The 16338-nt window shown below is 31.3% G+C and overlaps 1 protein-coding gene across 1 annotated transcript; it reads left to right on the top strand.

Annotated features, from left to right (window-relative positions):
• The first annotated feature begins 1975 nt into the window (after window positions 1-1975).
• On the top strand, window positions 1976-11436 carry LOC114190375 (glycinol 4-dimethylallyltransferase-like). The gene is made up of 13 exons (XM_028079226.1): window positions 1976-2039; window positions 2093-2494; window positions 8589-8866; window positions 8966-9049; window positions 9131-9205; window positions 9477-9560; window positions 9652-9741; window positions 9837-9938; window positions 10132-10227; window positions 10324-10395; window positions 10475-10573; window positions 10950-11054; window positions 11395-11436. The coding sequence occupies exons 1-13, from the start codon at window positions 1976-1978 to the stop codon at window positions 11434-11436; spliced, it is 1593 nt and encodes a 530-aa protein (XP_027935027.1).
• Window positions 11437-16338: the final 4902 nt, after the last annotated feature.

Raw genomic sequence — 16338 nt, 5'->3', positions numbered from 1 at the left:
ATGTTCTATCCCTAGATACAAGTTTCATTAGGTATTCAATTTCAGTTCTAGGTTCAAAAGACAAATTCTAACACCTCAAGAATCACAAATCACGCATGGATGACCAAACCAAAACAAGCATTAAGCATGGAAATCAAATACTAACACTAAAATTGAAAAGCATATGTATTAACAACATAAATTAAACAAGAATTTAGTTCATTACATCTAATTTCAACAAATAGGGTTAGCTCTCCATGGTGGAGAACCTAGGGTTTACAAAAGAAGAGATAGGGAAGAAATGGAAACCAAAGAGAATATGTGCAAGCCCTCTCCCAAGGTTCTTAGCAGCCATTCCATGCTCCAATTGTGTCTCTCATTCACGTCTCCATTTTCCAATCGTAACCCATCTTCCTCTCCAACCCCAAAAGGGGGAAAAACCACCATGAATGGAGGAGAAGACCCAAAGAGGAGTGAGAGAGATACCCCACACCCCTAACAACCTCTAGGAGGCTCTCCAAGCACCCAAAGTGTTTCTTTATCACAAAAAAAGAGGAATTGTCAAACCCTCGCGAGAGACAAGATTAAATACCATTTTTTAACATGTTAGCGACGCCACCGCTTAGCCTTGTCTCAACATCGCTCAGTGCCAAGTTTTACGAATTCAATGGCGCTCAACCTCACCTTTCAACGCTTAGCCTTGGTGGTGCTCGACCTCACTTTTCATCACTTAGCCTTGTGGGTGCTCAGCCTCACTTTTCACCGCTCAGCCTAGTGGGTACTCAGCCTCACTTTTCCACCGCACAACCTTGTGCAGTTTGACAACATTCTGTATTTGAAGCACTAGGCATGATTATAGTGACGCCCGACGCGGGTATTTGGTTCAAATTATTTTTTTTCTTATCTAAAACATGCTCCCTTGAGTTCTTACTTATTTTCTTCCACCACAAATGCTTCCTATTAACTTATTTAACACACTAAAAGTAGATGTTAAAGGTAAAACAAGCATAAAATAATTAAAGCACCAAACAATACAAAACATATTAAACTTGAGAATATAACAAGATAAAAGTTAGGAAAAGTTGATTTATTTATGACAATAAACACAAAAAACACGTAAAAAGTAACATTATCAACAACCATGCAATATGTTTTGCCTTAGTAGTTGATCTCCCTAACAATATGTTATGTCCAACAACTGAACAATGATAAAGGGAATGTGTTAGGATACATTTATATAACAAAGAAAGTTCATAACATTGAGGTTCTTACCAATCTATTACTTGTCTGAGATGGATGGGAAAAGAGTTGTGCAAGGAGCAAACCACACAACAAGGTTGTCCTTCAGAGAAACCACAAGTAGCTACCAATGGCACCTGAAAAGAAAAGAAATTCATTAGTATACCTTAAAATGATAGATTATCACCAGTGCAGTAAGGGCTTTTTGCCCCGGTTGTTTTCCACATTTTGCCTCGGGTCTAGAACCGAGGCATATTGGGGCGAGGCCAAAAGGTACACCTTTTGGCCTCGGTTATCACCCGAAGCCATAGACCCAATTTTATGTCTCGGTTGTTTTGAAACCGGTGCCATATACATAACTTTATGCCTCGAGTCAATTAGGACCGAGGCCATAGGTCAATTAGGAACACTCTGTTCATTCCTGAAAAAGTTTTCAGGATCCACTTTGGTCTTAATGTTCACCAGCCTCTCCAAATTCTGATTGAAGTATTTGCTCCCATAAACTTGTCCTTCTTCAAAGCTAGACTCGTGGTTCCAGACTCATCACTCGGATCTATTTTCGACTTCTTATCAAGCATTTTAAATATGGACGCAGTGGCTGACTTCGCTTTGCTCGAGTCAGGAGCAATGGAGCTTGATTGGCAAATACCAGCAGTTCCCATAGTTAATGCAAAGAAAACCTGAAAAGCATGAAAGAAACCCCGTTTTACCCAGCTCGATCATCCTCTTGAATATCCATTCCAACCTGTCTCTTGAAATGGCATTCTCAACAAAATCGGATTTTCTTTTCAGAAAACCAGCAGAGTTCAGATTTCGATCCAGTAGGGTTCAGAGTTCAAACTTTCATCATCATTTCATCATTGTTCCACCACAGAACAGAATCAATCCAACTCACCTCGGTACAATTCTCCTTCTTCAACCCAAGAAGCGGAAACTCCTTCTCCAAAATCGACACAACCTCATCAGCCCCTCCCAGAAACAACACGGCTGGTCAATGGAACCTCTACAGAGTCGGAGTCTCGGACAGGAGCGGTCGTTGTCGCGGCGGCCAGAGGGCTAGTTTCCTTGGTGCTCGCGGACCCAGTCTCGGTGGCTGGCGTGGTGGCAGCGAGTCGCAATGGTGGGTCTTCTACCAATCCCTCAGTGCGCGCAGAGGCGCGGGTTTTGGTCTCGTCGGAGAATACCAATGAGGTTTTGGAGAGTGGCGATAAGGGGAAGAGTGAGGAGAGTGTTGTCGCAGAGAGAGATGGAGGAGATGCAGCGGCACGAGGAAGAAGTAGAGGGTTCGTGTTTTTTTTGCCCTAATTAAACTATATGGCCTCGGTTCAATTAATAACCGAGGCATATAGCCTATTTGGTCCCGGTTCAGTGCCACCCGAGGCCAAAGACGTAACAGCTAGTGGCATTTTTGAAATTTCTAGCCACCTTTTTGGCTTCAGGTCTATTTAACCGAAGCATATAAGGACTTTTTGGCACCGGGTTTTTTTGAACCGAAGCCTATAACCCCTTTTGGCTTCGGACTTTTCTTGAACCGAGGCATAAAAGTTGCCTGGAATTGCAAAAATGCCACCGCGCTGTTATATGCTTCGGTTCCTTACCAACCGAGACCTATAAGGCGAGGTAAAAATGCAATTTTGTACTAGTGTATATTGACAAGTTAACAAAGTACACTTACATGGTAATATAAGGGACAAAATATATTTCCTTCCCCTATTGAAAGCATTTGGTGATGTATGCTTGAATGTCATCAAACTTATTCCCCTGTTGAAATCATTTTAAATAGGGTGAGCTTAACATAATACAAGTACAATACACAATAATAAATAATCATTCAATATTCCAACCACTTCTAACAACCCCAAGCCTCACACCCCAATCTTCATCACTTCCTCTGGATGCCTCTTGGTTCTACATCCTTTGATGAATACATTGATCGATCTTTGCTGCCACGAGTGTCTACTCGCCCCTCCGACTACAGGCCACCACCTAATAGTCCACACGCGGGAATAAATTGTCATGACCACAATCCGTGACACCAAGTGGAGTTTCCCAAAACGAATCACAGTCCGTATTTGTCCCCCAAACTACCAAACTCAATCAGTTACACTAAAGAAGGCAATCTTTTGGAACCTCGTTGTACGAGCCACGATCTCGCACACTCCACTGGACTTTCAAAACCACCATGCTACAACTCGAGTGACCACGTGTTACCCCAATACAAGTTACACTCGTAACTGGGTCCCTAACAAAGCATCACATCAAGACATCCATCCAACATTGTGTAGAATCCCTCGCGTAATCCATCGTTGTGTAGAATGGACTTTTGATATGAAGATGGATATTGATACTATGACCAATAACTCTCAATGTTTCCTTGCATTGACTTTTTATTTTATTAGAAATTGTAGTTACTATATTTGTCATGAATGGACTTTTGGTATGGAGATGGATAATGATGCCTATACCAAATAACTCTCCATGTCTCCATACAATGACCTTTTATTTTAAGTTTTGATGTTTATTGGCAATTGTAGTTGTTGATCTTAAATGTGGACAATTTCAAGTTATCATATGAAGTAGAATAGTTTTTCTATGTATATGAGCTTGCAAATATTTGACCAAATACAAGCTGCAAGTTTTGCATCAGAAAATTCATAATCAATGAATTGAAGTAGTAAAATTCTTAGTTTTTATTTCAATATTAAGAATTTATATAAATATTATAATTAATCTTTAATATTAATAATATTATATTTCATATCGTTTAACTTTTTCTATATTTATGTATTAAATTAAATAGTTATTTTATTTTTAAAAATATAAATTTAATATTAAAATTAGATTTATAAAAAAAGTTAATTTAGAAATAAAAATATGAATTTAGAAATAGATTTGGATTAAAATTGGATTCAAATGCGTGGATCAAGATTTATAACTTAATCCAAATATTTGGATCTAAATTTAAAAAAAATCTAAACTCAGTTAAAAAAAAATATGAATTTATTATTTGATCCAATTTTCTGAATTTGATATTCCAAAATATGACCCATGATCATCGTCATATGCTACACTCCAAGTTACATATCACTAATTTAAGAGTCGTTTTTTAAATTTCTCAAGCGCCATTGGTCAAGTATAAAATGAAGAAGAAAGCCTAATTTATATTTATGCACTCATAAGTGACCTAGGATTACACATTTAATAAACTAACTAAATAACTATATTATATTATTTTCTATTTAAAAGATTACATAAGGTTACGCTAGAAGAAAGACTAAATATATTTAGATACCTAGATAGTTACTGAATGAAATGATTGAAAAAATTGTTTCTTTTGTCCAACCTTATAATATCTTATCTATCATTAATAGGGTTTTTTAGCTTTGAATATACATTATAAAAATATATGTAATTCACAAAGTCTTTCTAAAACTTTTAAATCTTTACCTTATAAATTATTAAAATCTAATGTCCAAGTCTTTTAAATCTTTCTTACACGTGACTGTTATGTTTGATTATTTTGCAATACTTTTCCTACAAAATATTGACTATGTGCGTTGTGTATCAATTTCTGCGTACCAAATAAACTTTTTGCCTATAAAATCTCACATTCCTCTTTTCTCTTCTACAAGGAATCTACAAGTTCTTACCTGTTAGTGTACTTAGGGTGGTCCGATTCCATGGCTAGGGCACATGCTATATCTTCTAACATCTGTTCAGTCACAAGTGGTACCTATATTCACTATGTTCTACTTTGGTCCGTTTTTCATTTCAAAGTTATTTGTCGAGTAATATATGGAAGCATGGTAATTGTAGGTGATTTTTGGGGCACAAAACTCTCCTTCAAGAGCATTTACTGTGCAAGTATGTCTCGTCGGTTATACCCTGTTCCTTCAATTAACCTTTATTGTTATTTGAATAGCTTTCGGAGTATCTCACTCTTAACATCCTTTTGTTCATCAATCACCTTCAACTATCATCCTTCACTCCATAGTATAATTTAGACTATCAAAATGGGTCAGATATGCATGGGTCAATCTGGTCCACCAAGGGTTTCAATTGAGTTGGATTGAATTTTTTTTTTTACAAATTTTAGTATGTGTTAATTTTTTACCAGATCTACCAAAAATTCAGTTCACTCGGGTTGAACTCGTGATGAATTGAGTTGGCTCACCAACTCACCTGCAGATAAAGGGTCACACAATTTTTTTTTTTTTTTGTATTTAGGTTAGGTTGAGCTCTTTTTCTTTTAGCCAACATATTGAGTTGATAAATGCAAACCTATTATTTTTGTGATTTTGGTTTGTATTTGAAGTTGAACATTATTTTGGATTGTATTAAAGTTTATCACAATTCTAATTTACCTTTTTTTTTTGGATTGAAGAATTTTTTTTTAATTAAGTGAGTCAATGAGCCAATCCATTAACCCACCAACTCGTAATGGGTCCGGCCGAGCCGAGTTGGATGGTCCGTTTTGACAGCTCTAATACGATATATATATATATATATATATATATATATATATATTATTTATAAATATTTATGTTAGTATTAACTTAACGAATGCTAAATAAAATAAATAATTTTAGAGTTGAAACTTTGGGGATGCTAAGTTTATTTGTTTTTGTTTCTCTTCATAGTTAGTGTCTCTCAGTGGCAAATTTTCAATATTTTGGATGCTAAAATTTTGGTTGAATTACTCTTTTGATTTCTATTTTCATTCAATAATGCCAAATTGATCATCCAGTTTTTTAGTTTTAATTTGATCCTGACTTTTGAAAAATTATTGTAATTTGGTCCTTTTTCGTTAAATTTTTAGATTTGGATCACAATTTTTACATCAAAATTAAAATTATGAATAAGATCGTTTGGTTTGTTAACATCTTCACAATTTCAATTTTGATGAAAAAATATTTTATATGTTTCAGAAAATTTAACAAAAATAATCAAATTTCATTAATTTTTAAAATATTGAAATCAAATTGAAAAACTATAAAACTTAGAGGACAAATTTGATATGTATAAATGAAAATAAAAATCAAAAGAGTGATCTCAAAATTTTTTATATAAATTAGTAAAAATATTGTATTTACTTTCTTTATAATAATAAAAATAATAAAATTATTATTATTGTTATTATTATAATTATAATTATAAAATTAAATATAAATAATTTTTATAATTTTACTCTAGTTAATTTTTATTTATTATAATTAAGTTTAAAAAATAATCAAATAAAAAAATAGTTAAATTAAACAAATAATCACTTAAAAAATAATATTAATAAAATAATTACTTTAATTTAAAAAAATATTTAAATATTTAAAAAAAGAGAATTTTTTTCTTTATAGATATTGATGTATAATTTTTTTTAACAATATTAAATATATAAAATATATTAAAACTATTAAATTTGAAAAAAATATTTGAAATTATATAAATATAAAATAGTTTGGGAAACATGAACCCTTCTGTCACAATAAAAATCTGTTGGTGTCTGCATGAACTTAAATAAATATAAATATTAAAAAACGAATTTAGTATATAAATATTAGCATAAACTAATTTATTTTAGTTTCTTCATATTAAAAGGTTCTTAAACAACACTAACATATATCCACGCCGCATATGAATTCAGATATAACGATGATAAATATTTTATAATTTTCTTCTCTCACTTTTTATATATGTCTCATCAAATTCAGTTACATTTATAAATATTACTACATATATTTTCATCAACACTCGTCTCTTTCGCTCGCTCACATTTCTAAATATTACTACTTATCTTTTTCATTCATATACATCTCATTCATCTTATTTTGTCCCACGTCTTCTTAATCTACAATATGTTTCTTGTCTCCTTGATTCGTATTTATCTCTTCATTCACATTAATTTTTTCATTTACACTCTTCTATCTAATTAATTATTATTACTATTTTAATTAAAAAATTAATTTTAAAATAATTATAAATTAATGGCGATTAAGCCAACATTGATGTCGGTCTTCAAAAGCTAACGGATTAACCTCTATGATTTTAGTGTCGTATATACATCCGGTGTAAAAAGTAACGGTAGTATATATTTAGCAAAATGATAAAAGTTAATCTCTTGGATTAATCTTATTTTATTATATATTTTACTAACCATCTCTATTGAATAAGTTAGTTGAACAAGTAGGTTGATGTCGTTTTATTTTATTTATAATAATAATAAATAATAATAATAATAATAATATCTTTACTTTAAAAGTTTATACAAATTAATAAATAAATTCTTATGAATGTATAAGTATACATTTAAGTTATTTATTTGTTAAACCTCTTTTTTCAAAATTAAAATTAACAGTTAAATATGTTAATTGCAAAACTAAAACTTTTCAGCGTCTAAGCGTAAGTAGGAGTGATACGGACCCGTGATGCTAAATTATTGTTTTCAAAATAAAAATTCATTCATTTTTTAAAAGAAATATAATGTCTTTCTTTTTCTGAATAGATAAAATGAACATTTTCAAAATTGTTAAAGGCATTTGTGGATAAGTTTATTTTTACAAATATTTAGGAGAATAGAATAAGACGAAAGATGAAATAAACTTTTGCATAATTTTTATATGAATTAAAAATTCGTTTTAAAGAAATAAAAGCATGAAACAAATTTTATAAATTACCTTAATATAAAGTAATTTTAGTTTAGAAAAAAAATACTATTTATATTTTCTTTCTTTTTCATTATTTGAATATATATATATATATATATATATATATAAATATTTTTTTTTTGAAAACTTAATTGTGAGTTTAAATTTTTAGATAAATATTAGAAAATTAAGTATCTTATAAGGATAAAAATCGATAAAACTTTAAAAATTTTGGGTTGAATGTAATATTATTGTTTAAATCAATTGTAATTAGATCTTTTTATAATTGAGTCTTGCCGATGAATTCTCCTTAAAAAAGACCTATCAATATCTTTAACCTTAATATCTGGTATCTCAAGATCAATAATTATATATCTTTTTATAAAACTATTATTAAAAGAAAAAAATACAAAAAAGAATATAGTTACACGTCAAACAAATATCAAGTTTGAAAATCAATTAAAGTAGTTTTTATAAATATTGTACATTATTAATACATTTTTTTGTATGTGACTATTGAATTTGACTTTCTTTTAAAACCAAAATCTTGTCATATTATTTTTTTAAGGTTTTCTCCGAGAAGAACTACAGTTTTTTTACCACGATTTTTCTTATTTCAAATTTCAAATTTATCATTTTCTCAATTCATCATCTTGCCATGATTTAGTTTCAATACTTTTAAATATACCTTTCTGTTGTGCTTGCTATAACTTTGAACACTTGGTACATTAGGTTCTGGTGGATCAAAAGCTTCTCAGCAGAAAATAAAAAATCAAATACAATATAATCCTTTGAGGTTTCCACAATCACCTTTTAATCACCATTACAAAAGTATTGAAAGAGGAGCAAGAAATGAAGAAAGCAATACAAATTATGCTGTGAAAGCCGTCACTGTGCCATCTTCTGAGTCAGAATCTGAAGCTTCCAACTCCAAAAGCATTGTGGAGTCTGTCAAAGATTTCATGGTCGTTTTGTACCAATTTATTTACCCTTACACCGTGTATGCTCGAGTAAGTGCAAACTTTTCCATATCTCTCATAATTAATATTCAAAAGTTATGGTCAATACTGATCTTGTGTTTTTAAATTAACTTAATCTGTATTTTACAGACATCAGCTGCAATTTCCGCGTCTCTCATTGCAGTAGAAAAACTATCAGATATATCTCCATTGTTTTTTATTGGTTTGTTACAGGTGACACTCCAAATATGTTGTTCTTTTATATAGACAATTCAAAACTACCCTTTAACCTCGCATTCTTTTGAGTTGTTTCAGGCTGTGCTACCTCACTTGTTCATAGATCTTTACGTTAATGGAGTTAATCAATTGTTTGACTTTGAAATAGATAAGGTATGAAACTTACTATGAATAAAACACAGGTTAACACAAGAACATCACGCGTACAAGAATTTGAACAATTTATATAAATTTAACTACCAAACTGCTCCTACCCTTTAGAGTTTCTTTCTTGTAAACAAAAAAGACCCTTTCTAGTTTTGAATTCGAAGTCTTCCTCATTATTGTATCCTTTGATAGAATGGTGAAAGCATGTAACATTTTATAGTTTACAAACCGTTTCGATGATTCCTATAACTAATCTATGTTACATGTTTTATTGCAGATAAACAAGCCACATCTTCCATTGGCGTCTGGGAAATTATCCTTCACAAATGGTGCCTTTATTATTGCCTCATCTGCAATCTTGGTGCAATATAGATTCTTCCCATTTCAGAATGAATGATTTTAAGATGAGATTCATAGAGAAAGAAGAGTTATTGTTTTATTCTGTTTTACAGGGTTTAGGGCTTAACTTGATGATAGGTTCTCCACCATTGATTTGGAACTGTGTGTTGTGCTTTGTATTAATCACTTGCTATTCAGTGAATGTGAGTTCTTTCCAATTGCATTGAAACTGTGTATTATGTTCTAAGGTATAAGTATTGGTGCACTCAGTATTCTTATATATATTTATATTCTGCAGTTGCCTTTCTTACGATGGAAGCAATATCCGGTGGTGGCAGGATTATTCACGACTATTAGTTGGACATTGTTATTTCCAATTTCATACTTCCTTCATATGCAGGTTCTTTCCTATCACTAATCTTTTCCTGTTATAGATCTTAGTTTTGAATAACCATGTTTCAACTTGTATAATAATAACAAATCTTCAACCCAAGATTTTTGGGTTAGTTTCATTTGATACACAATCAACCATTTGAATCCACCAATCAGAAATGGATTTATTAAATTACTAATTGTTTGTAACAAATGTTCAGACGTTTGTGTTGAAGAGGCCACTTGTGTTTACAAGATCATTCATTGTTTCTCTGTTGTTCTTGAGTTTCTACTCTGCTGGTATAGCATTAGCCAAGGTAAGTAAGTGTCTTTATTTTCTCAGGACATGTATTCATTTTCCAACATCAAGATTTTGGTCGAATAATGTAAAACCTTGTATTGGATTTGTGTAGGATATACCTGATGTAGAAGGAGATACAAAACATGGCATTGATTCTTTCGCAGCACGTTTAGGCCAGAAAAAAGTGTGTTTCTTAAATTTAATACTTTCTTTTGGTTAAGCCCTTTTTGTATAACATTTGATTGATTCTAAATCTTTGATAGGTATTTTGGATTTGTGTTTTCCTTCTTGAAATGGCATTTGGAATTGCCTTCTTGGCAGGAGCGTCATCTTCGTCTCCCTTTTGGATTAAATTTGTCACGGTAACATATGTTTATATGTATATAGGTTGTAATTTTATTAGGTATGCAGAATTTATTTGTTTTTTTTCCTCAGAATGGAGTTCGATTTTTTTTTTTTGAGTATATATTTTTTTAAGGTTCAACAAACATCCCTTATATTTAATGTTTCTTGCTTATGATATATGCCATGTATCTATTTTAAATAAAGAAAGATTTCACTAGAATAGTTATCTTTACTGTATAGATTATTCCAACATTTTAATCTCGACAAATGTTAAAATAAGCAATATTTTAGTACAAACATAAGTTTATTGTTTTTTACACATCATTATAAATGAACATAAAGTTATTTAAACTTTTGAACAAAATTTAAAATTTAATTTGTTCTATGTTTTAGGGTGTAGGAAATGTTGTTCTTGGTTCAATTCTCTGGAACCGGACCAAATATATAGATGTGACAAGTGCTGCTTCCACTAAATCCTTCTATTCATTTATCTGGAAGGTAAATCTTCTCTTAAACACTGTTTACCATTTAAGTAGTTCAACATCCAACAGTTATCTAATTAATTTTCCAATTGTTTCCGGAAACATGCCGAGTTGATTTCTATTGATTTCAATTTTTAAAACAATAATTTTTATGGTTAAAATGATGTGATTAGTGATATATCAAACTAATCTCATATTTTAGCTAAAAATTCAATATAATTTAAAGGTTGGAACAAACCAGCACGTGAATTATTGTCAGTTTATCTATATATATTATTTGGAGATTTTTTTACTAAATTATTTTATTATTAAAAGTGGAACATGATAACGTTGTACTTATGTGTTTGTTTTTGCAGTTGATGATGGTGGCACACCTTCTCCTGCCTTTAATTAGATAAGGGGTGTCACTGAAGATTAAAACAACATTTGCACCACATGCGCAACAGAATAACCTACACCCTTTGTATCACTAAGTTTGTTTTTTTTTTTTAACTGTGTGATGATTTTCAGTATCTATATCGAGCTTTATCTCTATAGACACATGTTTCATTATAGGAATAAGAAAATAGAAGCAACTTGTTATGCTAAGATTACCCTAAAGAATGAGTGCTAGTAAGTGAGTTTTTTTTTTTTCTCTGTTGCAAAGTGTTCATTTATAAATACACAATATAAAATCATCTCCCTAAAATATGAATCACAGAAAGCAGAAGTCTTATTAAAGCCCAAGTTTTAATAAAAACTCTTAAGAAGTTTGTGACTGAATAAGAGTTTAATCGATAGGATTAGTCATGTGAGAAGGTTTGCTTATAAGAGAATGCTATGAAAATACACAAAAAGAACAAAAAGACTGAAACAACAGGAGAAAAGAACAATAATCAATTTAAACTCAGTAACATCAAACTTCTAAAGGAAGGAAACTTCATAAGGACAGCATGAATACTATTATGAAACATTACACATGCTTTACAAAAGCAACATTATTCATTTATAAAATGTAAAATCAAACACAAACGAATTAGCAATGAAATAATTACGAAATTAGCAATGAAAACACCAACTAGGCACAAAATTACAAACTAAACTAAGAATACATGGATTTGCAATGAATTACTTATAAAAATTAGAGATCAAAATGCAATTGGCAATGGATTCAAAAAAAATTACTAATGTAAGTTATCACACAAAATCAACTCATCTCGTACATTTTATGGATTAATCTTGCTTTGTTGATAAATAATGAAAGTTTAACTTGAATTAGTTTACTTATAGATTAAGAAATCTGAAATGTTTTATCTCTTTATGATTTACAAAATAAAAACAAGAATATCTAAACTTTCTATAAAATGTGTATTCACCAAGTGATTTTAATGAGAAAAGAGGATTGTGGGAAGAAATAATAGCGTGTAAGGAGGAAGAGGGAGGCAATATGGGGAATTTGTAAAGAAACATTGGATTAACTACAAGGTGTCATGGAATGGATTATTACGGTAAAAGAGAAACTAAAAAAATGAAACATGACCTAAAAATATGGAGTAAGGAGGTTTTTCGAGACATAACTAGGGGAAAACAACGATTAATTGCTAGAATTAGGGAGTTGGACAAAAAAGACGATGATAGTGAAATAAATGATGCACAAAGGGAGGAGGAGATTCGTTACTTTGCCTAGAATCCATAGCAAGACAAAAGTGTAGAGTTAATTAATTGGTTGGCCTCAGGTGATATGAACACTAAATTTTTCTATCTAACAACTGATTGGAGAAAGGAAAAAAATATGTTCAAAGGGATGAGGATACATGGAGAGTGGTGTGAGGATCAGAAAATAGTTAACGAAGGTGTCAAGGCATATTATGAGGATGGACTAAAGGAGAAAAAAAAGGGTTCAATCTAAAGTTAGGAAATGTTGATTTTAGGTCAATTTCACTAGAATACAATGACAGACTAACAAAGATATTTTCAGAAGATGAAATTAGGAAGGTAGTATGGGATTGTGAAAGCAATAAAAACCTCCGTCGAGATGGCTTTAATTTTAGTTTTATTAAGAAGTTTTAGGGTACTATTAAAAGGGATATAATGCAGGCAATTAATAACTTTTATAACACAGGTAGGTGGTCTAAAGGATATAATGTCTCATCATTCATAGCTCTTGTACCGAAATGCAATAAACTTCAAGAATTAGATCAATACATACCTATATAACTAGTTGGCTACATTTATAAGATATTATCCAAATCTGTATCCTAGAGGGAAGAGAGATGCTTAATACTGTTGTAGTTGCTAATGAAACTATTGATGAGATCAAGGAAAAAAAGACCAAGTATATCATAGTTAAGGTGGATTATGTGAAAGCATATGACTCAATTAGGTGGAATTTCCTATTTTATATTATGGAAATATTAGGTTTTTTCACAAGATGGATTAACCGGATAAAGGAGTGCCTAGAATCTTCCACAATTTCAGTTTTGATTAATAGCATCCTAACACACGAGTTCAACCCTACATAGGGTTTTAGACAAGGTGATCCTCTAGCTTTGTTTTCGTACCTCAAAACAATTGAGGGTCTAGATGGTATGGTTAGGCAAGTAGTAAAGAAAAAGTTTCTACAGGGGATAAAAGTAGGGGCCATAATATGTTAAAATTTGAATATGGCACAATATTTTTGTGTGAAGAAAACATACAAAATATTTTGATCATAAAGAGCATTCTTAGATGTTTTGAGTTAGCCGATGAACTTAAAAGTTAATTTCATTAAAAGTAAAATTGGGCTAGGAGTAGAGGAAGGCATTATACAAATATATTCAAAAATGTTGAATTGTAATGTTATGCATTTACCATTCATTTATTTAGGTATGCCGATTGGTGGCATCCCTAAGAGATTCGAATTGTGGAGAGTGGTAATTGAAAACATAAGAAAAAGAATGGAATGTGTCAAGACTGTGTGGAATCAATGTAACAAATAGATATAGGTATTAATAATGTTCAACATTTTAAAGAAAAGCAACATTTCCAACAATTTTATCTCACAAAGTTAAATGGTAAACAAAATGGTGTTTTAAAATGTATGTGGATGACAATAGTTTGGATAATTTGGAATCATAAAAACAATATTATCTTTCGATATGAAATGGCATATGCTAAAGAGGCATTTACAATGGCATAACTAAAAACATGAGGGTGGATTATTAATAAGTATTCAAAATTATCATTTACATACTCAGATTGGTGTTTGAGCCTTGCCACATGCTTAAAATATTTTTGAAAATAAAATGGCTTCAATACTAGGAAACAAGGGTATACACAAAAAGGGTCAAATTGGTGTAGGGATATAATCACAAGGAAAGTGAAGAAGGAAGACAAATAGTGAGAGAAACTAAATAGGCAATGAGCTTAACAAAAAGTGGAGGTAAGGTAGGGGTAATATACTATGACGGCTAAACAAATGTTTTGAAACACATAAATAGCTCATTGGAAGGTGCACAAATGTTTTGTGATGCTGAAATTCTCTCCTGGACATTCATACATTAGGGGTAGACAATAGGAGAATGTTGTTACTTTATTGGGTTGGGGATAGTTGGAGAGAACCATTTTTTGTTTTTTTGCAGATACGAAGCATGCAGGGGATGTTCTTTTTTCTGTAGAGTGTTAAACAACAAAGGAGTATTGTTCTTCACTTTTGTAAAGACTATGAACAACAAAGCATTTACAGCGAATAATACCAAAGTTAGGATCTATATTGTGAATATTTTTGTTATGATGCAATTTGTATTTAATATTATATTGATGTTTAAATCTAGAGTCGTTAAAATGGGTTGGAACTCGCGAGCCAACCCAGCTCACCACGGGTTCGGGTTGGGTTGGGTTGAAATTTTTTTACAAATTTCAATATGGGTTGATTTTTTACCCGGCTCATCTGGGTTGAATCCGTGGTGAGCCGGGTTGGTGAGCCAACCCGCAGATAAAAGGGTCACACAAGTATTTTTATTTTTTTATTAAGTTGGGCTTTACATTTGAGTCATGTTAAGTTGTTTTTTTATCCAACAATAATTTGTATTTTTTTATTATTTTGGTTTGTCTTTGGATTGTATTAAAGTTTATTTAGATTTTAATTAAAATTACAATTTAGTTTTGACTGAAAAAAAAAATATTTTTTTTAATTAAGTAAACCCGTGAGCCAATCCGTGGTGGACCGGACCGGGTTCGAATTTTGTTAGCTCGCTAAAAAGTGAGCCGGATTGGGTTGACTCACTAAATCATCAACCCGTGGTGGGTCGAGCCGGGTCAGGCCAGGTTACCCGTTTTGACAGCCCTATTTAAATCATTCTCACCATGTCAATTTACGTAGAACTATCAAAATGAGTTAGAACCTGCGAGCCAACCCGACCCACTACAAGTTCAGGTCGGGTTGGGTTGAAAATTATTTACAAATTTTAATACAGGTTAATTTTTTACCCGACTCATCTAGAACCTGACTCATCCGGGTTGGCTCACCAACTCGTAATTAAAGGGTCACACAAGTATTTTTTATTATGTTGGGCTTTGCATTTGGGTCGAGTGAGATTGTTTTTTTAGCCAACACATTGGTGTTTTTATGATTTTGGTTTGTAGTTGGAGTTTAACATCCTTTTGGATTCTATTTGGATTCTATTGAAGTTTATTTAGATTTTAATCAAAAGTATAATTAGTTTTTTTGATATTGAAAAAAAAATGTATTTTTTTTAATTAAGTGAATTAGTGAGCCAACCCGTTCAACCCACCAACCCGTGATGGACCAAGTTGAATTCGAATTTTGTTGGCTCATTAATAAATAAATTTGATTGGGTTGACTCATTAAATGATCAACCCGTGGTGGGTCAAACCGGATCGAATTATCTATTTTAACGTCTCTAAATTTACGGAGGCACGGAGGCTTAGAATTTGTTTGTTTACTTTTACAATTCTCTAAACATTCTATATTAATACACGAAACATTCCTCACTCCTCCACGTTGCATATCCCTAATCTAAGAGTTGTTTTATAAAATTTTCAAGCGTTGGGATAAGTATAAAATGAAGAAGAAAGCCTAGTTTATATTTATACATTTATACACTCATAAGTGATCTAGAATCACACTTTAATAAACTAACTAAATAACTATATTATATTATTATTTTTATTTAAAAAAAATGCATATGGTCTCGCCGGAAGAAAGACTAATTATATTTAAATACCTGCATAATGTTACTTTAATATGTGTGAAAGCTACAATCAATAAATTATTAAATAATTAAAAGATTGTTTCAATTTTCTTTTCTTTTTTTTCTTTG

The sequence above is a fragment of the Vigna unguiculata genome, chromosome 7 (assembly GCF_004118075.2).
Source record: "Vigna unguiculata cultivar IT97K-499-35 chromosome 7, ASM411807v1, whole genome shotgun sequence".
NCBI classification, from domain to species: Eukaryota; Viridiplantae; Streptophyta; class Magnoliopsida; order Fabales; family Fabaceae; genus Vigna; species Vigna unguiculata.
Note: the sequence above shows the minus strand (reverse complement) of the source record. Positions and strands in the feature narration are given on the sequence as shown.